At 41.6% G+C, this 25,645-nt stretch overlaps 1 protein-coding gene across 2 annotated transcripts in view; it reads right to left on the reverse strand.

Annotated features, from left to right (window-relative positions):
• The window catches only part of LOC124789474 (zinc transporter 9), a 208,305-nt gene that overhangs the window by 41,085 nt on the left and 141,575 nt on the right, over positions 1–25,645 (reverse strand). For both annotated transcript variants that reach the window (XM_047256843.1, XM_047256842.1), the window contains 2 exons: positions 19,161–19,371; positions 454–646 (listed from right to left, as the gene is read on the reverse strand). In XM_047256843.1, coding sequence (XP_047112799.1) covers positions 454–646; positions 19,161–19,371 — 404 coding nt within the window. The remainder of the gene's footprint in view (positions 1–453; positions 647–19,160; positions 19,372–25,645) is intronic.

Genomic DNA, 25,645 nt, shown 5'->3' on the forward strand with positions numbered 1-25,645 from the left:
TGAATGGCTGGTTTTAAGTTATACAGTGAGGACTTTACATAACACATAATTATCAGTTTTAAATTTTGTGTTGTGATTGTTCTGCATTTTGAAGTCTGCCAGAGAACTCTTTTTTTTTACAGTACCACTTACTGGTAAAGAAATTTTACTTTTTATTTAGGCGAAAAAATGTTCTGTACACTTGTGTAAAATAACAAAATTGTCAGCACAATAATAGTCAATACCAAAATGAAACAAACACTCAATTTCCAAACACTAGCAATATTCATTCAAAATTAAGGAGCGAGCACTGATGCTGAAATTCCTGAGATGAGAAAATATACTGATATTTGTAGGGTTACATTGGTAAGCTGCACCCTAGCTTTTTGTAGTGTGACCTATATTTAAGTTGCTACAGTAAATCACCTACACTAATTCTTAATTTAATGTGACAACTAATTTTCAGTGGTGTACCTCTAGCAGTGCATTCAAGTCTTGCTTGTCCAGATAGCTTCTTGTCAATTCCCTTCCATCAAAATCTAGTTCAGCTTTGTACCTCACTAGGAAATTTCCTATGTCGATTCCTTTTACATCATGAATAGCTCTAACCATAACATCTGATTCCAGCTCTGCATTGATTACATCCAGTCTCTCCTGGGGTATGGATCTGTAAAAGAAAGTACATAAAATGAGGCTATGTTCTACAAAAAGTAATTTCAAGCAAAGTAATAAACGTTAATAGCAATAGTTTGTAATAGTGTACATGAAAATATGACCATCAGCTATAGCCAAGTATCAATTCAGAGTTCTGCACCTTGCACAAAATACAGAATTTACCCAAGGCACAGCTTGCTCTACTGTTTTTCGCTTACACATTACCTGGTCTCCCTTCCAACATTATCAGGAACATTTCCTCTAGTGTTCCAATAAATTTTAGAGTTTTTTTAACGCAGTGCGTAAATGGAATCAGCTAAAACCAATGCCGCTCACCATGTGTTTCAAAGGACATGCTGCACTGACAGGAAATATCTGTCTATACCTCATTACAAATAAAATATTTTTTTAAAAGTGGAGTTTTGTGTGCCTATTCGCTAAAGCAATTCCAAATTAGTCTAGAGTTCTATTCAGTTTAATGCTATTTGTGAACAGGGACAACAACACATGACAAATAGCGATAATTCCAGCAGCAGCTGAGCAGTGCTGCTGCACGGTGGTAGCAGACAGAGCAGAACAGGCCAGCATGTGAGGCGGCTGGGTGAGCAAGTCATTACCAACACACGATTACGGGTATTTTAGTGTGTGTTGTTGTCAACTAACAGAGTGTGTCACACCCCATACTAATTCAGCCCACTGTAATTATCACTTTTTGACTACCCAGTGAATACATCTCAGATGTACCCAATTTGCCTTATTTTCATGCACCAGACTGTACCACACTATTAATCTGCTAGCTCTGATACGACATAGCACACTAAATTTGGAAATGAGCTTTCGAAGAGGAGCACTTCCACCTTGAAAAGAATTGTTTGCAACTTGAGGCAAACCCACATTTTCCAAAAATGATCTGAGTTTCCACCTAATACTATTTGTCTGAAGTGACTTCATCATACACATGGTATACATGAAATTAATGAAAAGGCCAGCCTAGTTGCTCTGTAGAACATTGCTGCGTCCACAATCAGTTTCGGCTTTTTTGTTAATCCTTTCTCATGTGGATCTGAAAAATGACAAAATAATATCCAAAAAATATAAGATAAAGTCTGGTGGATTTAGAAAAGCCTGCTTGTCAAATGATGTCAGGATCATGATCCACTTGAGAATGATCAGGACATCATTAGACAAGCAAGATATTAAATCTAACAGACTTGTTCTTACATTACTGTGGATAGTAGTTCATCACTTTTCAGATCAACTTGAAAAAGGCTTTAAAGAAAAGGCTGAAACCCGTAGTGGACTCAACAAAGTTATACAGAGCAGCAGCCTTTCCATTAATTAAACAACCGGTTGTTGTGGAGAAAATGGAGAATGCTAATAAATGAAACTCCACATAAAATGCATCTGGCAAGTCTTGGCACGCGGGTGTGGCAAGTGTGTGAGCATGAGTGCACCTGCCACAGGAAGTCATTATACATGTAAATGTCTTTACAAATCAACAATACTGTGTAAGAACAAGGGAGTTTCATTCTAAAGAAATAACCAGTAAACCCCCAATATCGTAAAGAATCAAACTCCGTATGATTACTTTACAAAAAGGTTAATGTGTTAAATATTTGACATTAAGCATGCAAGTGAGAAGAAGTTTAACCATGTTTGAAGATATGTTAAATGCTATCATTATCAAACACTATATGGGCGTAGTCTGAGCAATTTGTGCTCCGTTTTTAACAAAAGTGTGTTTTTCAAAACATCTCAATGTTTATGCTGTCATATTTGCTGAGCTAATTGTCATACAGCGATATAATTTTCCAGGTACACTCCATGGCATTTGTGGATACTGTCTGCAGACTGAGCTGTGAAAGCAATAAATCAGAATATAATTGATGATACTGTACAAACAGCGGAAATGTAGTAAGCAATAAACTTCTTTCCTTACACCATCTTTTGGGGGCTGGCAGCAGGAAAAAGTTTCAAAAAGCTTTGAAATTAAGTGTCTTTCATTCTTAAATATTGGATGGATATAATTTGGCTAATATGAAAGTCATGAGCTATGATGCCTGAGGATAAACAGTTTCTAACTGTAAATACTTACCATGTCAAACTTTTAACGTAAGATTATTCTATCAATAGTATATTACAGGACCATTTTAAATTTGAGGAATAATTAGTCACATGAAACAGCAAAAATAAATTTCGTTGCTCTCAAAGCAGTCAGATATGCAATCTGCAACTGGGGCATGGACCACAAACCTGGTTGGCAATTTAGCAACATAAATGTCATACACACAGATTTCCTCTACTTCCCACTTTCAATTCTGTCTATGCACCACATTACAATAGCTCTAATGAACCTGAAGGTTGGTTTTACCACCACAGTTTATCGATAGTTACGGTGGTAATGGATACAGTATACCCTTTTCTCCTAGCCTCTAAACTGATGCCCAACCAGTAATTGAGGGACCTACAGTGTAACATAGGCGATGAAATAGAACTTTTTCACATTTACACACCACTACCATGCACAGGTGACTGTGAACAAGTCCAGCAGCACCTGGGGACTGAAGCCCAGATACTTGAATTGGTGGTCTAGCACATGCTCCACAAAATACACGCTTCCAAGATGCTAACTTTTCATGAGTGAAATGCGTTTTGACATTACGTATTAAAAGTACATTAGAAATGTAAATAAATATAGCAAAAACCCATGCCTAGATTTATTCTGCTTCTTTATAGCATTTGTACAAAAAGCTAATTAAATCCTTGTTGCTGTTGTGGTCCTCAGTCCAAAGCCTGGTTTGATACAGCACTCCATGTTACTCTATCATGTGCAAGCTCTTCATGTCTCGAGTAACTACTGTAACCGACATCCTTCTGAATCTCTTATGTATTCATCTCTTGGTCTCCCTGTATGATTTCTACCCTCCACACTGCCCTCCAATACTAAATTGCTTGATGCTTCAGAACATGGCCTACCAACCAATCAATTCTTCTAGTAAAGTTGTGCCACAAATTCCTCTTCTCCCCAATCCCATTCAGTACCTCCTCATTAGTTACATGATCTACCCATCTAATCTTCAGCATTGTTCTGTAAACACCACATTTTGAAAGCTTCTTGTCTAAACTAGTTATCGTCCATGTTTCACTTCCGTACACGGCTACACTCCATACAAATACTTTCAGAAAGGACTTCCTGACACTTAAATCAATACTTGGTATTAACAAATCTCTCTTCTTCATAAGCTCTTTCCTTGCCATGGCCAGTCTACATTTTATATCCTCTCTACTTCGACCATTCTGCTCCCCAAACAGCAAAACTCATCTACTACTTTAAGTGTCTAATTTCCTCAGCATCACCTGATTTAATTCGACTACATTCCATTATCCTTGTTTTTGTTTTTCTTGATGTTCAGCTTATATCCTCCGTTCAAGACAATGTCCATTCCGTTAGACTGCTCTTCCATGTCGTTCCCTGTCTCAGACAGAATTACAGTCATCGGTAAACATCAAAATTTTTATTTCTTCTCCCTGAACTTCTATTCCTACTCCAAATTTTTCTTTTGTTCCCTTTACTGCTTGCTCAACATACAGACTTTATAACATCAGGGATAGGCTACTACCCTGTCTTACTCCCTTTTCAACCACTGCCCCCCCCCCCCCTTTCGTGCCCCTCGACTCCTCTAACTGCCATCTGGTTTCCGCACAAATTGTAAAACGCCTCTTGCTCTCTGTATTTTACCCCTGCCACCTTTAGAATTGCCAGGAGAGTATTCCAGTCAACATTGTAAAAATCATTCTCTTAGTCTACAAATGCTACAAACATTGGTTTGTCTTTCCATCTTCCCCAAGTTCGACTTCTACCAGTTATTACATTTGTCTGTAAGGAATTCATGTTAGTATTTTCCAACTGTGACTTATTAAACTGACAGTTCATAGTTTTCACAACTGTCAGCACCTGCATTCTTTGAAATTGGTAGTACTACATTCTTCTTGAAGTCTGAGGGTCTGTCTCATACACTTGCTAACCACATGAAAGAGTTTTGTCATGCCTGGTTCTCCCAAGGCTATCAGTCTTTCTAACGGAATGTTGTCTATTTCCAGAGCCTTGTTTTGACTTAGGTCTTTCAGTGTTCTGTCAAATTCTTCATGCAGTATCATATCTCCCATCTCATCTTCATCTAACAAGGGAACCTCCCCATCGCACCCCCCTCAGATTTAGTTATAAGTTGGCACAGTGGATAGGCCTTGAAAAACTGAACACAGATCAATCGAGAAAACAGGAAGAAATTGTGTGGAACTATGAAAAAATAAGCAAAATATACAAACTGGGTAGTCCAATGTTCAAAATAGGCAACACCAAGGCTAATGTTAGCTCAGGAGCACCGTGGTCCCGTGGTTAGCGTGAGCAGCTCCGGAACGGGAGGTCCTTGGTTCAAGTCCCCCTTGGAGCGAAAAGTTTACATTCTTTATTTTCGCAAAGTTATGATCTGTCCGTTCATGCATTGACGTCTCTGTTCACTGGAATAAGTTTAGTGTCTGTGTTTTGCGATCGCACCGCAAAACCGTGCGATTAGTAGACGAAAGGACGTGCCTCTCCCATGGGAACGGAAAACATTTGATCGCAAGGTCATAGGTCAACCGTTTCCTCCACAGGAAAACACGTCTGATATATTCTATACGACACTGGTGACGGCATATGCGTCACATGACCGGAATATGCTGTCCACCCACCTAACTTGTACACTTGGCGAATGGGTAAAAAGTTTCTTCTACTCTGCCCGATTTAGGTTTTCTTGTGTATGTGATAATCACTCCCAAAAAAGTGATGAAAACATAAGAGTTTGTCACATAAACTGAAAATAAAAAATTAAAATTTTCATGCAAGGGAAGATTTGAACCAAGGACCTCTCGCGCCGCAGCTGCTCACGCTAATCACGGGACCAGGGCTCTCCGCAGCTCATGTTATCCTTGTGTTGCCTATGATGCGCATGGACTACTCAGTTTGTATATTTTGCTAATTTTTTCATAGTTCCACACAACTTCTTCCTGTTTTCTCGATTGATCTGTGTTCAGTTTTTCAAGGTCTATCCACTGTGCCAACTTATAACTAAATCTGAGGGGGGTGCGATGGGGAGGTTCCCTTGTAAGTACTCTCCCATTTCCTTAATATTGCCCTCAAGTACATCTTCCTTGTATAGACCCTCTATAAACTGAGTAGATCACATAACTAATGAGGATGTACTGAATAGAATTGGGGAGAAGAGGAGTTTGTGGCACAACTTGACTAGGAGAAGGGATCGGTTGGTAGGACATGTTCTGAGGCATCAAGGGATCACCAATTTAGTACTGGAGGGCAGTGTCGAGGGTAAAAATCGTAGAGGGAGACCAAGAGATGAGTACACTAAGCAGATTCAGAAGGATGTAGGCTGCAGTAGGTACTGGGAGATGAAGAAGCTTGCACAGGATAGAGTAGCATGGAGAGCTGCATCAAACCAGTCTCAGGACTGAAGACAACAACAACAACATATACTCCTTCCATCTTTCTGCTTTCCCTTCTTTGCTTAGGACTGCTTTTCCATCTATGTTCTTGATATGCATGAAGGTGGTTCTCTTTTCTCCAAAGATATATTTAATTTTCCTGTAGGTGGCATAGATCTTACCCTTAGTGATAACTTCTACATCGTTACATTTGTCCTCTAGCGATTCCTGCTTAGCTATTTTGCAGTTACTATTGATCTCATTTTTGAGACGTCTGTATTCCCTTTTGCCTGCTTCATTTACTGCATTTATATTTTCTCCTTTCATCAATTAAATTCAATATCTCTTGCATTACCCAAAGATTTCTACTTGCCCTCTACTCTTTATTTATTCAAAATTGTAAGCTCTAACAACTTTACCAACACTCTTCATTCAAAACTAGGTGGAAGAGAAACTGGCAATGTGAGAAACTATATTCAGCATTACAAATACTCACCATATTATGGAAAGCGTAAGTTGCTACTCACCATATAGCGGAGATGTTGAGTCACAGATAGGCACAACAAAAAGACTACTAAACACATAAGCTTTCATTCAGAAGGCCTACTTCCGAAATAGACGAAAAAAACACACACACACACACACACACACACACACACACACACACACACACATGCATGCATGCAAATGCAAATGCATTTCACACACACAGGACCACTGTCTCTGATTGCTGAGGTCACACTGCAAGCAACTGCACATGATGTGAGAAGCAATCTGAGTGGTGGGGTAAGGAGGAGGCTGGGGCAGGGAGGGGGAGGAAGAGCAGGGCTGGGTGGAGGTTTGGTAAAGTGTTGTTGTGGGGTCATACACAGGAACGAGGTGGAGACAGGGTAGGGCAGGTCAGGGCAGCTACATGCAGGTTAGAAGAAGGGGATGGGTGGGGTGGGGGGCAGAAAAGGAGAGAAGTAAAAAGTAAGAAGACTGTAAGTGCACTTGTGGAGCAGATGGCAGTGGAGTGTGAGCAGGGAAGGGGATAGATGGGTGAAGGACAATGACAAACGAAGGTTGATGCCAAGAGAGTTACAGGAATGAAGGATATATAGCAGGGAGAGTTTCCAATTGTACAATTCACAAAAGCTGGTGTTGGTAGGATGGATACAGATGGCACAGGCTGTGAAGCAGTCATTAAAATGAAGAACACTGTACTGGGCAGCGTGCTCAGCAACCGGGTGATCCAGTTGTTTCTCGGCCACAGTTTATTGGTGGCCATCCGTGTGGATAGACTGCTTGTCGGTTGTCATGCTCACATAGAGCGAAACACAGACATTGTAGCTTAGCTTGTAGATCACGTGACTGGTTTGGTGCACAGCTCTGCCTTTAATGGGATAGATGACACTTTTTACTGGACTGAAGCAAGTGGTGGTACAAGGATGTACTGGACACGTCTTGTCCACACCTCTCCCCATCCACGAATTTCTCCTACCGTGCAATGCCAAATTCGTGGATCCCATCTCACACATAGAAACTCTTGCCCTCCTGGAACTAGAGCAGCATGCACAGCACTACCTTAAAAAATTCACCAAACTGTTCACTTCCTACTCCTGCCTTGGACTACCACTATCCACCACCTCTACAACACCTTCCAAACCTCTCCCACATCCCCTCATAGCTGACAAACTCTGCTTCGCAGGCCTACCACATTTACCCCACCCTCAAAAACTTCCTCGCACAGAAATCAGAACCTGAACAGACCTGAAACAAGTCGTGAACCTTTCCTCCAAAAGCCCCACAGAAATATCAGTCCTACCCAAAGGCCTTATGTTTCGCTACACTCACAAATTCAATCACGCTGGACTTCGTTAAAACACTTTCTCCTCTCCCAGTTCCTACAGTGGAAATACTTCTTCATCGCCAACCCTACCAAACAGACAAAGAACATACTGCAATCCACTACCTAAAATCTGATCCCGAATTCATAATACTACCTGGTGACAAAGGCTCCACTGCTGTTGTTTTGAACTGCAAAGATTACCTAGCAGAAGGACGCAGCCAGCTGTCAGATACACCCACCTACAAACCCTGCCACAGTGACCCCATTCCATAAATCCAGCAAGATCTCCAGTCCCTCCTCAAATCCTCTGGCCCATCCCACAATCTCTACCTAGAGTTTCTCTTTCCTCACCCCTACCACTCCTCGCACTACTACCTTTTACATCATTCCTTGAGTCCATATACCCTGCTACCCTGGACCTCCATTGTAGCTGGTTACTGTGCCCCAACTGAGAGAATCTCTGCTCTCACAGACCAACACATTCAGCCCATTACCCACAACCTACCCTCCTTTACAAAAGATACCAACTATTTCCTCCACCAACTCCCCATAGTTTCCGTTCCTTTACCACATGGTGCCCTGCTCGTCACTATTCATGCCACCTCCCTTTGCACTATCATCCCTAATGCCCACGGCACAGCTGTTCTTTAACACTACCTACGCCAACGCTCAAAGGATTCCAAACCTACAACTTCCTTCCTGGTCACCTTAACAAACTACATCTTCACCCACAATCACTTCTCCTTTGAAGGCATCACCTACATACAAATCTGGGCTACAGCAATTGGCATTCACATGGCACCATACTATGTCAACCTTTTCTGGTGCCATCTAGAGGGATCTTTCCTAACCACCCAGAACTCAAACCCTTCACCTGGTTCAGATTCACTGATGACATCTTCATGATCCGAATTGAGGTGAGGACACCCTATTAACATTCCAATCCTCCAGACCCTCAACACCTTCTCCCCCATTTGGTTCAGTTGGTCCTTTCAACTCAACATGCACCTTCCTCAATGTTGACTTCCACCTCGAAGATGTCTACATCAGTACCTCTGCCCATATGAAACCTACCAACCAACAGCAATACTTCCACTTCAACAGCTGCCTCCATTCCATATCAAGAAGTCCCTTCCATGCAGCGTAGACACCCGCGGCCATCGCATCTGTAGTGACGACCAGCTCCTCTCAAAATATACCAGGCAGGTCTCACTGTGGTCATCACAGAACTTAAATCACCCTCCCAATCTTGTACAGAAACAGATCTGTGCCTTATCTCTCCAGTCGCCCATTAACTGCCGAAGTCCCACTGTCTGGCCACAGAGGAGCATTCTTGTCGTGACTCACTACCACCTAGAACTGGAGCAACTAACTCACAGTCTCCACCGGGGTTTGGACTACCTCTCATCGTGCCCTGAAATGACGACCGTCTTACCCACAACCCTCTTACAGTGCCGTCCACCAAACCTATGCAATATCCTTGTCCATCACTACACAGCCTCTGCTCCCAACCACTTGCCGTATGGCTCATATCCCTGAAATATGACTTAGACCTGTCCCACGTATTCTCCCACCACCATCTACCACCTATCCCAACAAAGGCAGGGCTACCTGTGAAACCAGTCATGTGATCTCCAAGTTAAGCTGCAACCACTTCGTTTCACTCTATGTGGGCATGACAACCAACAAGCTGTTTTTCATCATGAATGGTCATCGACAAACTGTTGCCAAGAAACAGTTGGTCCACCCAGTTGCTTAGTACGCTGCCCAATATAGTGTTCTTAATTTTAATGACTGCTTCACAGGCTGTGTCATCTGGATCCTTCCCACCAGCTCCAGCTGTTCTGAATTGTGCACGTGGGAACCCTCCCTGTAATATATCCTTCATTCCAGTAATCCTGTGGGCCTCAAACTTTGTTAGTCCTTGTCCTTCACCTACTTATCCTCTCCCCTGTTCCCACTCACAGCCTTCTGCTGCACAAGTGCACCCATAGTCCTTTACCCTTTACTTCTCTCCTTTTCCACCCCCACCCCCAAAACCCACCCTGCCCATCACCAAATTGCACCTAGCTGCCCACCCTGCCCTACCCTCTCTCCACCTCATCCCTGTTTATGCTCCCATAAACAGCACTTAATGTACCCCATCTGTACCGTACTCTCCCTCACCCTCCCCACCCTAGTCAACTCCTTACCCCCACCACCCACACTGTTTTTCCTAGCATGTGCAGTTGGTTGTAGTCGGAGTTCAGCAGCCAGAGCTGTGATTGTGTGAATGTGTCTGTATATGTTGTCTATTTCAAAAGAAAGCATTCTGAATGAAAGCTTATGCATTTAGTAGTATTTTTGTTGTACCTGTCTGCGACTCAACATCTCAGCTATGTGGTGAGCAGCAATCTATCCTTTTTGTAATATTGTCATTATTCCAGCCTGGCTTTTCCATTTTTTGATTTTGCCTATTGGCACTTCTTTCACCCCATAATCCAGTACTGTTTTCCTTTGTTACTATTTTCTAATTCTACTATTCTCATTGTCTATCCTTTTCTTTCTCTACTTTCCAGTGTTTTACATGTCGCCCTCGAAACCTCACCACATGCTCTTACATACGAGCGACACTGTACCAACCATGAAGTCTGTGCTCAACATGTTGCTACAAGACCATACTGATTGCACCGGTGCTGCTGCTCGCAGTGTGCCCTCAGTTGCCTGAGATTGCAGTCGTGTGTGTGAGTTGCGTTTGCGTGAGTGTGTTTGTGTGTGTGTGTTGTCTGATTTTGACAAAGGCCTCACGGGCAGAAAGCTATATTTGTGACAGTCTTTTTATTGTGCCTATCTGGACTCAGCATCTCCACTCTACGGTGAGTAGCAACTTTCCTTTTCATAATATTATAACATTCTATTCTTTATTTTCCATTGTTTCATAATATTGCCATTATTCCATCCTGAATTTTCCAGTGTCCAACTTAAAATATTCAATCTGACATAGTGGGGGTTTCATTGCAAACCCTCCTGTTAGATCACACTTTTGGAAATATTTACTGAGTACAGAAGATTTAATACTCATCAAACAATACTGCATGGATGAAAGCTGTCGTTGCTTATGTTATAGTGAGTAAACACTACTACTACTACTACTAATAATAATAATAATAATCTGTTACTTCTGCTGGTCTTCATCCTGACATTTTTCTAAGTATTGACTGGGAATTCATTTTAACTGCACTAGGCCTTCTATTTGCAGGTATATCCTCCTCCAGTGGTCTCCTCCCCTTGTATTTTGTAGAAATCCCTTTAGCTGCTCTCAGGTAGAGTGCTGCTCTGCCCTCTTCCATTTCTTCATACTTATAGGATTTGATGGTCTGTGTCCAAACACAAATTTCCTAAAGCAGTACTACTTCATTCTCAGAACAGATGTGAATATTTTATTTATTTATTTATTTTTGCCTTTTTAGATTAGTAGAATTCCTAGCACTTATGTCAGACACCTGCAGATTTATAAAAGATTTGTTGATACCTCAGCATTTGGCATAATCATATTGTAACCACAAAGTCTCCAGTTCAAATCTCGCAAGTAATATAGCTTCTTTATCTTTTTTTAATACCATACTTATCAATCAATGGAAATCATCATTTTTAATAAAATATTTATTCTCTTCCTCCCCTCCCCCCCACCCCTCTCCAACTGCTAGTCATACGAAAAGAACTCCAACTTTGATATAAGTATGTGAGACACTTTTTTCAAATGAATTTATTGAGAGTATTTGGCTGCTAGCAAGAAAGAACTGAACCCAGTTACTTCATGTGTTTCTTCAGTTTCTCCCAGCATATTTGTTGATAGAACAGTCCACAGTGTACTGCCAGTCCGTAGTGTCCAATGGGCACAATATTTCGTCAATCAGATATTTGGCCATCATCACGAACTCAGTACCTGAGGGCATGTGGCCAACTAATAGCTCCTTCCACCACAAACTGTTCACTCTGCAGCCTGTGTCTGAGGCTGTGTATCAGCAGTTACGGAAATGCTGAGGCATTTGCGACTGTGGTAGCATTGATGTAGTAGCTCTGTAAGCCCTGGTCGCCAGATCATTGTGTTTTCTGAGCATCTTCTTAATTAGACTCAGTGTTGGCTCCCAAGCTTGCTGAGATCATACCTGTCATCTCAATTGATAAGATTATCCCTAGTGCAAATTTCAAAGGCTTCTCTAATGGCTCGGTCCCAGTGCTTGGAAGTCTGATAAAATCCTGGTATATTCATATTCCATTGCACAATTTTTTGGCAAACAAGTGCTCTCAGACTGCCAACCTGTTGGGGTATATTGGTCACGTGTGCCACTGGTGTTCTCGGTATCAATCATCGATGGTACGTGCAGTTTGTCCAATATACAAGGTGTGTTCAAAAAGAAACCAAACTTTTGCTGTATCAGCTTTATTGCTTATTGTACATCATTTTAAGCACAGTCCCGTTCAAAATCCATCGTTTCTCCCACTTTTGGAACACCACCTGGAACACACTTCGTGGGATGGCACACAGGTTTCTCACCACATTGTCCTGTATCTCCTCTATGGTTTGGAAATGACACCCTTTCAACATGTTTTTCAGTTTGTAAAACAGGAAAAAGTCTGCTGGGACTGAGTCCAGAGAATATGGTGGATGGGGCACAATGGGAATGTTGTGTTTTGCTAGATAGCTGCACACTAGGAGTGACGCATGAGCTGGCGCATTGACATGATGCAACATCCAATTCTGGTCTTCCCACAATTCAGGCTTGCTTCTGTGCACTGCATCCCTAATGGGCACTAGGATTTCCTGCTAGAATTCCTTGTTTACCGTCTGACCACGTGGCACAAATTCATGATGGATAATGCCTTTGTAGTCAAAAAACACAACCAACATCATCTTGATCTTTGACCGACTCATGCATGCTTTTCTTGGACGAGCTGACTCTTTGCCTACTGACATGATGCATCTCAAGTTTTTCATTCAAAATTTGATGGTATGATCCTATGCTGATGCCCATCTCCTCAGCAACTTCCTGAACAGTTACACGACGATTTCCACGAATCACAGCATGAACACTATCCATATGGCCATCATCTGTTGATGTGGAAGGAAATCCAGACTTGGAATCATCACAGACCCACATTATGCCCTGTTGAAAACATTTAAACCACTGGTAGCACTGCAGCGACTTATACAGTCCTCCCCATATTCTTGGCTGAGCATTTGGAATCTGTCTGTTTTGCCAAGCCTGTAGCAGAATTGCACACACACACACACACACACACACACACACACACACACACACACTGTTCTTCAAACTCCTTCAATGCACTAATCTGACGAGAAGCCTGTACACATGCTTACTTCAGCAGCTGTGGTTTGCTTGCTAATTGTCCAAGCGACTCGAGGCAAATGGCGTTTGTTGCCTAAACTTGCTACTAGGTGTGCTCTGTAGCAGCAGCGCACTCTCTCTGCTGATTGGTGCGCTATTTCGAAAGTCCACTTTCTTTTTGAACATACCTCGTATGCCCTGCCACACTAACACAATCTGATATACCCTGGTCTTTTGCAAACCAAAGTCATTTTTGACACTTGTCAATAATTTCTGTATTTTACTGGGTGGGCACAGCACATTCTTACAAAGTGCTTTTTCAGTATACACCTAGCTTTTCACAACAGCATGGCGGTGTACGGTTTAAAGGCTGTGGCTACCTCTGCTCCACGATTTCCTCCATCTCCCTGTCTTACGGTAGTGGCAGAATGAAGAATATGCTTACTCTACCATCCTGAGTATTGGCCTTTTGTGAAAACACTGCTGAGATATTGCACTTCCTCAGGCAGACCCTCTGCATCTGATATGATGTGCACCCAGTGTACTAGTGTTTCTAGTACTCCATTCCTCTGCACAGAAGGTGGCAGCTATCTGCGTTCAAATACAGATCAGTAAGCATTTTCTTGTGATACACATCATGGCTCAGGCTGCCATCAGCTCTTCTCATGACCATGACGTGGTAGTATTCCTTCTTTAGTCTCCACAGTGAATCTGATGTTGGGATGTATGGAGTTCAGATCTACAAGGACGTACTTAGGTATTGTTCCAATCAGCAACTAAAGACAGGTCAAAATACAAGCAATCCCATGATATGGACAATTCGTAACAAATTGTAACACAATTTCCAAAGGATTTTGTTAAATAAACCAACAACTTACTTTGTGAATGACACAGTTCATCATCAAATACGCCCCTCATTGAGTTAAAAATCCACAGTATTTGCGTTTTATCCAACCCAACCCAACCGAACCAAGTACGTAAATAAACTTCTGTATTTGAAGTATAATTCACACCTGAAGATCAAATTCTTCTTTTCATTATTCAATAAATACTTGTTTGTCACAGACCCTTCAAGAACCACTGTAATGACAAACGACTCTTCTCGCCTTCGTACCTGCAGAGGTTGACAGCAGAGGTGTAATGTTACGTATGCAACTGGTGTCGAGCTTGTTCAGCCTGTCAGCAAAGTGACCACCCTAGTAAGGGGCTCAGATTTCCTGAGTTCGGAAACAGCCAGCAGCGCATCCCATAAAAGTCCCCACTGCTTTTATCACATGTGATGAGAACACGGTGCAGGAAAGGAATTTTGTACACAGAACAATTTAAACATTTTTAACACTTGGTTTAAGAATCATGAAGTCAGATTTTATGTTTTGAAGAGACCTTAAACATTGCAATATTTCAGATAGATTATGTAATGATAAGACAAATATTCCCAAACCATATTTTAAACTGCAACATATTTCCATGGTCCAATGTGGACTCTGCGCATAACTTATTGGCTGCAAACCACAGATTCAAATTGAGAAATTGGGGATAGGACCTGGGTGAATTGAAAGTTCCTGGAGTAATTGAAATTTTGAAAGGGAGTGTTAAGCGACTTTCTGAAACGGGAAAGGAGGGCAATGCAAGACAAATGGATAACTTTGAATGTTGAAGTAGTGAAGGTGTCACGGGCACAAACAGTCAAAAAGATTTCGTCCAGTAGAAATCCTTGAGTAACACAGAAGATACTGAATCTAAATGACAAAAAGGAAAAATATTAAAAAGCAACAAATGAGGAAAGTAAAATGGAATATCAGCATCTAAAAATGAGACTGACAAATAAAACTACATTGAAAATCCAGGAATGGCTGGGAGGAGAGATCCAAATCTGTAGAAGCATGCAAAGACAATGGGAAAATTATGGAGGTAGCTTCACGAATATTGAGAGCTCACATGAGAAACCAGCAGCACCATACTAAGCAAAAACAGAATGGCTGAAAGGTGAAAGGAATATAAACAAGAGCTCTATAAGGGAAATGAAACTGAAGGCAATGTTATAAAAAGAAAAGAGGAAGTAGATGAAGAGATATGAGATATAATACTGAGAGAATAATTAGACAGAACACTGAAAGTACCAGGTGATCAGAAGTCAGTATAAATTTGAAAACTTAATAAACCACAGAATAATGTAGATAGAGAGGTAAAAATTTACACACATGCTTGGAATGACATGGGGTTTTATTAGAACAAAAATGTCCGACAGATGGCGCTGGGCAGCGGAACATCAGTGACTGCGCATGACAATCGTGTATAAAAAGAGCTGTAATGAGAGAGAGAATCAGATGCGCCAGCAGTCGCAGCATGTTGACGTTACCTGAAAAGGCACTTTTAGTGAAGCTGTATTAGCAGAATGGGGAATGTGCTAATTCAGCATTACGATCCTATCGCCAAAGGAAGGGGATTCGAATGGGTAAAGGTCCGTTGACAAATGTGGCGAGAATGGTTTCGAAGTTTGAAGCCACGGGTTGTTTAGACCATAAACCCCGTAGTGGCCGACCGAGCACAAGGCGTAATGCTGCTGAGACAGTTAAGGGAGAAATGGAGACTGTAACGGGTTTGTCTATGCACGGGGAAGTCAGCGCTCGTGCAGTCGCACGTCGCACCGGCATTCCATACACTACTGTTCGGTTGGCACTTAGGCGTACCCTCCAATGCTATCCATACAAAATCCATCAGCATCATGAACTGTTACCTGGCAATTTAGTGAAGCGGAGGGCATTTGCGGTGTGGGCGTTCACAAGATGGCGAAAGATGACGATTGTTTGAGTAACGTGTTGTGGACTGACGAAGCTCATTTCACGCGCTGAGGGTCTGTCAATGCCCACAACTGCGGAATTTGGGCTACCGAAAATCCTAGAACTGTCGTGGAAACTCCATTGCATGACAAGAAAGTCACGGTATGGGTTGGATTTACCACATCTACCATTATTGGGCCTTTTTTCTTCGAGGAAATGCGTGATTCTGGTTTTGTAACTGCAACCATGACAGGTGAGAGGTACGCCGAAATGTTACAGAATCGCATCATCCCCAGCCTGGCTGATAAACATCTGCTGGAACGTACAATGTTTATGCAGGATGGCGCTAGACGCGTGAAAGATCTCTTGCGCGCGTCGTTCGGTGATGATCGTGTGCTCAGCCGCCACTTTCATCATGCTCGGCCTCCCAGGTCCCCAGACCTCAGTCCGTGCAATTATTGGCTTTGGGGTTACCTGAAGTTGCAAGTGTATCGTGATCGACCGACATCTCTAGGGATGCTGAAAGACAACACCCGTTGCCGATGCCTCACCATAACTCCGGACATGCTTTACAGTGCTGTTCACAACATTATTCCTCGACTACAGCTATTGCTGAGGAATGTTGAGGAATATTGAGCATTTCCTGTAAAGAACATCATGTTTGCTTTGTCTTACTTTGTTATGCTAATTATTGCTACTCAGATCAGATGAAGTGCCATCTGTCGTCCATTTTTGAACTTTTGTATTTTTTTGGGTTCTAATAAAACCCCATGTCATTCCAAGCATGTGTGTCAATTTGTACTTCTCTATCTACATTATTCTGTGATTTATTAAGTTTTCAAATTTATACTGACTTTTTGATCACCCGGTAGGTCAAAATAAGGCACCTGGAGTATACAAAAGTATTTGAGAATTACTGAGATTATTGGGACAGTTAGTCATGACATAACTATTCCACCAGTTATGCACGATATGTGAGACCGCTAAAACACCACCAGACATCAAAAATAATGTTGTAATTCTAATTCTGAGGATGGCAGGTGATGAAAGCTGTGAGTATTACTGAACCTTCAGTGGAATAAATCATGCTTCCAAATTTCTGACAAGAATTATTTACAAAAGGAGAGAAAAACTGGTGGATTGTCACCTAACAGAAAATTAGTCTCAGTTCCAAGGAAATATAAGAACACTGGTGGCAATACTGACATATGGCTTCCAGAATGAGGTACTGGCGGAAGTAAAGCTGTGAAGATGGAGCGTGAGTCGTGCTTGGATAGCTCAGTTGGTAGAGCACTTGCCCGCGAAAGGCAAAGGTCCGAAGTTCGAGTCTTGGTCCAGCGCACAGTTTTAATCTGCTAGGAAGTTTGACATACAGCTTATTAGGCAAGCTATACTTATAACATTTGTAGATTTAGAGAAAGCTTTCAACAATGATGATCGAAATATTCTTTATGAAATTCTGACAGTAGCATGGCCACAACAAAGGGAGTAAAACATTTTCCAGAACATGTACAGAAGCCAGACTTCAGTTATAATTGTCAAAGGACATGAAAGGGAAGCCCGAGTTCAAAAGGGATTCAGAAACCCACATTACCCCAATTAAAATTCTGGGACACAAAAATTTAAAGTTTCAGGACTTATATTGCAGAGACGTTGCAGCTCTATCAGAAAAGTCACAGGATGTGGAAGACTAGCTGAATGGAATGGACAGAGTCTCAAAAAATGGCTGAATACCAACAAAAATAAAATGAGGGCAATCAAATATAGCCAAACTGAATCAGAAACAAAGCTTCCTGGCAGATTAAAACTGTGTGCCGGACCGAGACTCTAACTCGGGACCTTCGCCTTTCGTGGGCAAGTGCTCTACCAACTGAGCTACCCAAGCACGACTAACGCCCCGCCCTCACAGCTTTACTTCTGCTAGTACCTCGTCTCCTACCTTCCACACTTTACAGAAGCTCTCCTGCTCAAAAAGCCAGTCCCGGATGATGTGAACTACGTGAACAGGGCCTCTCCTCCCTTGGACATAGCATCACAATATGGGAACAAGCACTGTACGTACCACGATATGGACCTGCTCAGTCAAAACTGTCACATAATCCTCAGCAGGAGTGCAACCTAGAAGAGTAGTGTGGGGCCCTTAGAATACTACGATAAGGCTGCCCAAATTGTCACCGAACCGCTCCCAGGACATAAACTCGGCCAGAAGTTGGAAACAGTGTGAGGCAAGACTGATCTGACCAAATGCAATTCTTCCATTACTCCATGTTTTACAGCTTCAGCACAATGTTTTCCTGCTATAGGCATTTCCAACAGTGATGAGTGGTTTTGGAATTCCAGATCATCCTGTGATTACCAGCTTATGAACTTTCCCTCATCTAGTTTTGATGCTGACAGGGTTCACTAGTGCAACATTTAGTTCTGCATTGATGTTTGCAGCTGTTGTCCTCTTTATTTTTCGTCAAAATCCTCTTCTAAAACCGTCTGTCACAATCACTCAACACAGACTTTTGTCCTCATTGTGACTTAGCAGATGACGTTTTTTGGCTTTCCTTGCATGGAGTATCTTCCATACAGTGCCTCTCGGCACATCAAACATTTCGGTTATCTCGTTTAAGGAAGCACCGACCGTATAAATGGCTCTGAGCACTATGGGACTCAACTGCTGAGGTCATTAGTCCCTTAGAACTTAGAACTACTTAAACCTAACTAACCTAAGGACATCACAAACATCCATGCCCGAGGCAGGATTCGAACCTGCGACCGTAGCGGTCTTGCGGTTCCAGACTGCAGCGCCTTTAACCGCACAGCCACTTCGGCCGGCACCAACCGTATAAGCACCAACGATTTGCCCACTTTCAATCTGAATTAGCTCCAACATAGTGCACTCCTAACTAAACAGAACACTATTCTGACAATGGTGGACACCTCTAAATGTTGAGGTAATTGCACAGGTGCCATTCATGAGGAAATAAAACAGCACAACCTGCAGGCATGGCTAGCACCGGCATTTATGTTCAAGCAGGTATTTCTCATGGTAACAATCATATATTAAATGGCTCAAATATAAGAATCAGAAGTTAAATGAGATGCTGATAAAATACATACCTTCCAACCAAAGCAGCCACATTGCTGTAAATAAGAAACGATGCAACGCCACCCAGAATTCCACCGACTAAGAGGGAGCCCACGGCATCAGGGATGGGACTGTTGTAGAGCACAGACAGTCCCATGCAGGCTCCAGCCACACCGACACCGAGGACTGCAGCTAAGTCTTCCATCAGCACTACATTAACACTGGGATCTTGCCCACGGAACACTGCCGAAAGGAGCATCACAATCGTTCAGTTTTACTTATACACTATTTCCCTGTTGAACTTTTTACTTCTGGTATATTCTTCATCCACAACATAATTCATAAAAAAACCAATAATTAACACCATCTTTACAAACATTAAAGAACGGTAAAAAAATAAAAACATGCAGTTCAATTACATGTGACAACTCCACAGCCAAAACTCCCCCATCAAGATGTATTAGGAAGTTGACGCTGTTGCTGCCCCACAGTGAAAGACATCAGGCGAGTAACAGTCTCCAGAATCTGAGGATCAGTGCCAGGCACACACTAAAAGCAGGTCATTATGCAAAGTGTCTATGAGAATGACATTTTCTAACTTATCTTGCCTAACTGCAATGTACAACACCAATCTTGTTATAGCTCCCAAGTGAAATTGTTGACAATTAGTGCGACATACACCAAAACTAGACAATATCATGAATAATCGGACAAACCATCTTTGAGCACAACTCACCCTTCTCTCTCTCTCTCTCTCTCTCTCTCTCTCTCTCTCTCTCTCTCTCTCTCTCTCTCTCTCTCTCTTTTCATGAATAAGTCCAGCAACAATTTTGTAAATGATTTTAATGGATAAGTTACTCTGTCAGTATCTATCTTCATAACTATTTTTGTGGAGTCATTCCACATTAAGTCATTGTGAATAGCAACCACTATCTTTCACCTCTTGTTTACAACCCACACTGCTGCTTCTTTGATGATAAAATTTTAGACAAAAAATAAGCTTGTTCAAAATAATTCACATAAGAGAGGAAGAAACTAAGTTGTATCAATACATTAGAAGTTTCATAGTGAAAATAATGCTGTAGCACATAATATGTAAGTTCACTTATTTGCATATGCCAGCCTACGACTTGTAAATTGACAGTTCTATTCCTCTATAACGAAGAACACAGCAGAGTGTAAATGATTCTTGGTTTCTAATTTCCTGTTGCATTTCTGTGGCAGACAGGCACACTGAAAAAGCTATCGAACAACTCCCTTCTGTCTATGTCTGACGAGGAACTTAGTACAAAAACTGCTAAAATCTGACAGTCTTTTTTCAATGTGCCATTCAATGCATCATCTACTGTATGTGGTGAGCAGCAATGCATCCATTTCATATTGTTGTTTAATACATGTACTGCAAGAACTACTAAGTCAGTGCCTGAATTGATAGAAAAAGCTCTAGAATCTGCATCTTGCTTTACATGTAAAGTGTGGAGACCACCGTAGTTGAAGAGTTCTACATGGTGTGACAGGTGGTCTAACAAATGTGAATGTGATAGAATGGCTCTGAGCACTATGGGACTTAACATCTGTGGTCATCAGTCCCCTAGAACTTAGAACTACTTAAACCTAACTAACATAAGGACATCACACACATCCATGCCCGAGGCAGGATTCGAACCTGCAACCGTAGCAGTCTCGCGGTTCCGGACTGAGTGCCTAGAACCGCGAGACCACCGCGGCCGGCTGAATGTGATAGAGAGAGCTCTGTGTGGCCCCTCTTTGTACAGGACTGTTAGTGAAAGGAGTGCATTAGCATGTTAAAATCATTTTGTTGAGCGTAGCTCGTCACACTGCCCCCAGGCCCCTCCTGTAATTGAGTCTATTACCACATTTCGCACAGTTACAGCAGCATTCTGTGTTAAGTTGATGTAATGCCGTGGATTGTCCTTGCAAGCACTTCAGTGAGTGTACCAAATGTGTGGCTTTCTGCCACACAGTTATTCATTTGTGTATTGCCTCTATGTTGAGACATTGAAACTTTCATTCTCCAGTTGTGAAATGATTTCTAAGTAATATCAGTTCTTAAAAGGAGAGACAATTAAACATTTTGCATGCAATGTTTTTGATGCAAATTCTGAATTTAGTGATACTGCAGACAATGCTGGTGATCTTTCCTTCTAAAGTTTATGAGAAAGACAACAATTTCAGTGATGAAAATAGCAAGAAAAATGCAACAAAGTTTTTTTCTATATTCTGGATGTAAGCCCATTTTATGCCTACATTGTGTATGATAAATTTGCAATTTCTTGCAAACATTGCAGAACAATGAACCATTCACTGCAGCTCCTGGAATATGCATTTATAATTATAGGACTGGAAATTGGTGCCTCTGAAGAACAGAAGAATCCAACCAAGTGCTCAAAAGTATTCAGTACAGAAAAGAAAGTGAAACTGTGTGGCAATGCAGAAACATGTTGCATCCCTCCACATTTATAGAAATGTTTCAAAACCTACTACACAAAAACTCCATTCTCAACCAACTCAGAAGGTAAGTGTAAAGTATCTAAAATACAAATACAAAATTATGAGGCAAAACTAGACTTTTTAATGATTTGTTTAAATGTGTGTGTGCCCTTCAACCAGCTGAGTGCCTATTTAAATCCAACTCCTGTGGTATCTGCACCACATTTGAACTTGAAATGAACAAGTTAATACTGTAGAAGGAAGGGAAGAACTGTGCCAGTCAAATACGATTAGTCTACACCGGATAAGCTTAGATGAGGCCTAGGGATGGAGGGAGATTAGGAAATTACAGCTGACAGGAAAACAGGCAAAGTAAAACCGTAATCACAGAGTTTTATTATTATTATTATTATTATTTTAAATTTTATATACAAGAACTAGGTCTTTCGGGCATGTCCAAAAGAACAGATACCATCTTCATATATAGATAAGGCTTACTGGCCAATGATCTTCTTCAGTGCTTGTGTCTGTATATGTGTGGATGTGTGTGTGTGTGTGTGTGCGCGCGCGCTAGCGAGCGAGTGTATACCCGTCCTCTTTTCCCCCTAAGGTAAGTCTTTCCACTCCCAGGATTGGAATGACTCCTTACCCTCTCCCTTAAAACCCACATCCTTTCGTCTTTCCCTCTCCTTCCCTCTTTCCTGATGAGGCAACAGTTTGTTGAGAAAGCTTGAATTTTGTGTGTATGTTTGTGTGTCTGTCGACCTGCCAGCACTTTCATTTGGTAAGTCACATCATCTTTGTTTATAGATATATTTTTCCTACGTGGAATGTTTCCCTCTATTATAACCATATATATATATATATATATATATATATATATATATATATATATATAAAAAGAAAGATGATGAAACTTACCAAACAAAAGCGCTGGCAGGTCGATAGACACACAAACAAACACAAACATACACACAAAATTCTAGCTTTCGCAACCAATGGTTGCCTCGTCAGGAAAGAGGGAAGGAGAAGGACATGGGTTTTAAGGGAGAGGGTAAGGAGTCATTCCAATCCCGGGAGCGGAAAGACTTACCTTAGGGGGAAAAAAGGACAGGTATACACTCGCACACACACACATATCCATCCACACATATACAGACACAAGCAGACATATTAAAAGGCAAAGAGTGGGCAGAGATGTCAGTCGAGACGGAAGTGCAGAGGCAAAGAGGTTGTTGAATGACAGATGAGGTATGAGTGGCGGCAACTTGAAATTAGCGGAGATTGAGGCCTGGTGGATAACGGGAAGAGAGGATATATTGAAGAGCAAGTTCCCATCTCCGGAGTTCAGATAGGTTGGTGTTAGTGGGAAGTATCCAGATAACCCGGACAGTGTAAAACTGTGCCAAGATGTGCTGGCCATGCACCAAGGCATGTTTAGCCACAGGGTGATCCTCATTACCAACAAACACTGTCTGCCTGTGTCCATTCATGCGAATGGGCAGTTTGTTGCTGGTCATTCCCACATAGAATGTGTCACAGTGTAGGCAGGTCAGTTGGTAAATCACGTGGGTGCTTTCACACGTGGCTCTGCCTTTGATCGTGTACACCTTCTGGGTTACAGGCCTGGAGTAGGTGGTGGTGGTGGGAGGGTGCATGGGACAGGTTTTACACCGGGGGTGGTTACAAGGGTAGGAGCCAGAGAGTAGGGAAGAAGGTTAGGGGATTTCATAGGGATGAACTAAGAGGTTACGAAGGTTAGGTGGACGGCGGAAAGACACTCTTGGTGGAGTGAGGAGGATTTCATGAAGGATGGATCTCATTTCAGGGCAGGATTTGAGGAAGTCGTATCCCTGCTGGAGAGCCACATTCAGAGTCTGATCCAGTCCCGGAAAGTATCCTGTCACAAGTGGGGCACTTTTGTGGTTCTTCTGTGGGAGGTTCTGGGTTTGAGAGGATGAGGAAGTGGCTCTGGTTATTTGCTTCTGTACCAGGTCGGGAGGGTAGTTGCGGGATGCGAAAGCTGTTGTCAGGTTGTTGGTGTAATGGTTCAGGGATTCCGGACTGGAGCAGATTCGTTTGCCATGAAGACCTAGGCTGTAGGGAAGGGACTGTTTGATGTGGATATATATTGAGCTGAATCCAAATCTAGCCTTTTTTTTATCACCCATAGTTTTCAAGCAATATGCTTTTTATTGTATAGTATAAAACCCCTATGCTATACGGTAAATGGGGAAATTAATGAAGTGCTTTGTTACAAAATAAGCATGGTCCCTATTTACAATAAGCTACTTGAAACTGATATGTGTTAATAGAGGTTTGACTTGTCAGCTGGAATTGGTTTGTATTTTCTCTCTCTTTTTTCTTTGGAGCTTCTTGTGTAGCTTTTTCTACGGTGAATCGCTTGCTGAACTTCTCGGTGAAGTGAACAACAGTAATGCCCCATAATGTTGGTGTTCCAGTGGCCTTGGTAACATTTTTCAATCACTTTAATGTCCTAGTGAAAACGCTTTCCTTGCTCCTCGCTAACATCTCCCATATTGTTCAGGAAGTAATCAATGTGACTGTTCAAAAAGTGAAATTTCAGGCTCATTAAACATCCTAAAGTTTTAAGCTTCTTTTAAACATTGTAGTTATAACAGAAACATATTCTGGGTCTTTTTCACGTCCTAAGAACTTTGTAACGACTTGCTTGAATGATACCCATGCTTCTTTCTCATTTAAGGTCATTGTGAATTCAAAGTTAACATCAAACAACGATTTTCTAATGTCAGGTCCGACAAAGACGTCTTCTTTTAGTTTAGCTTTTGAAGGGTGTGGAAACTTTTGGCAGATATACTTAAAACATGGTCCATCTTTAGGCAAAGTCTTTACAAACTGTTTCATTAGGCCGAACTTTATATGTAGAGGTGGTAGGAGTACGTTTTCTGGATCTACGAGGTTTTTGCGTAGAATGTTCTTCTCACCGGGTTTTAAAGACTCCCTCCCAGGCCAGTTCTTTCTGCACTAGTGTTGATCCCTAGCCCTACTGTCCCATTCACACAAGAAACACGGAAATTTGGTAAAGCCACCTTGCTGACCAAGGAGCATCCATGTTACTTTTAGATCGCCGCATATCATCCAACCATGAGCAGAATAGCCTATTTTATTTAGCACTATTTCTTGGTTTTCATAGCTTGCTTTCATATGTACAGAATGTTCAACAAGTATAGATGCAGACATGTTAACATTGTGTAACAAAACAGCCTTTAAACTAGTTTTGTATGAGCCAATAAACAGCCTCCAGTCTTCCTTTCGGCATTCAATATCGAACTTATTCATCAGACCGGGAATGTCTCAGCAGTACACACACACACACACACACACACACACACACACAAAATTAGGGAAAAAAACCTTGGTCTGAGTAAACAATTTGGGCTCTAAACTTTCTGTATTACAATGGAATTAATCATCATCTGTTTCATCTAAATCACATTGTACATCAGAAAACAAATCTGTTGGAACATAAATTGTTGGATGGCAGACAGAAGGTTAAGGTAGCTTATTACCTTCTTGTTTTTCGAATTATGACCAGTAATATCAACACTGCAAAAGTAGCAATCATTGGTATGATTTCTTGGTACCCTCCATATCATAGAAGCAGTAAATCTAAAGGCTTTTTTCTCCTTTTTGGACCATTTTCTCAGATTTTCAACACACACATAACAAACCTTATGCGGCGCCCAAGATTTATCTTTATCAACAAGTTTAGATCCAAAGTATGATAGATAAGCCTTTTTCACAAAGTCTGTAATGTTTCTTTGGTGTTTTAAATCACAAATTCACCACAAATATAACAAAAACTGTAAGCAGAGTTTTTACAACCATTATTAGACATTGGCCTGCGTAATCTGTCTTCCAGTCAACCGTGCCATATGGCTAATTAGTCAATGTGTTTATTTTTATCAACTTTCTCTTACTGTCTAAGAATGACTGATTTTGGGCATGAAGTTAAAATGTAGATCTCCTTTTCAACCATTCAGGGAGATTTTCAGATTGCATGATATAACTTACAGATGGTAAT

The sequence above is a fragment of the Schistocerca piceifrons genome, chromosome 3 (assembly GCF_021461385.2).
Source record: "Schistocerca piceifrons isolate TAMUIC-IGC-003096 chromosome 3, iqSchPice1.1, whole genome shotgun sequence".
Classification (NCBI taxonomy): Eukaryota; Metazoa; Arthropoda; class Insecta; order Orthoptera; family Acrididae; genus Schistocerca; species Schistocerca piceifrons.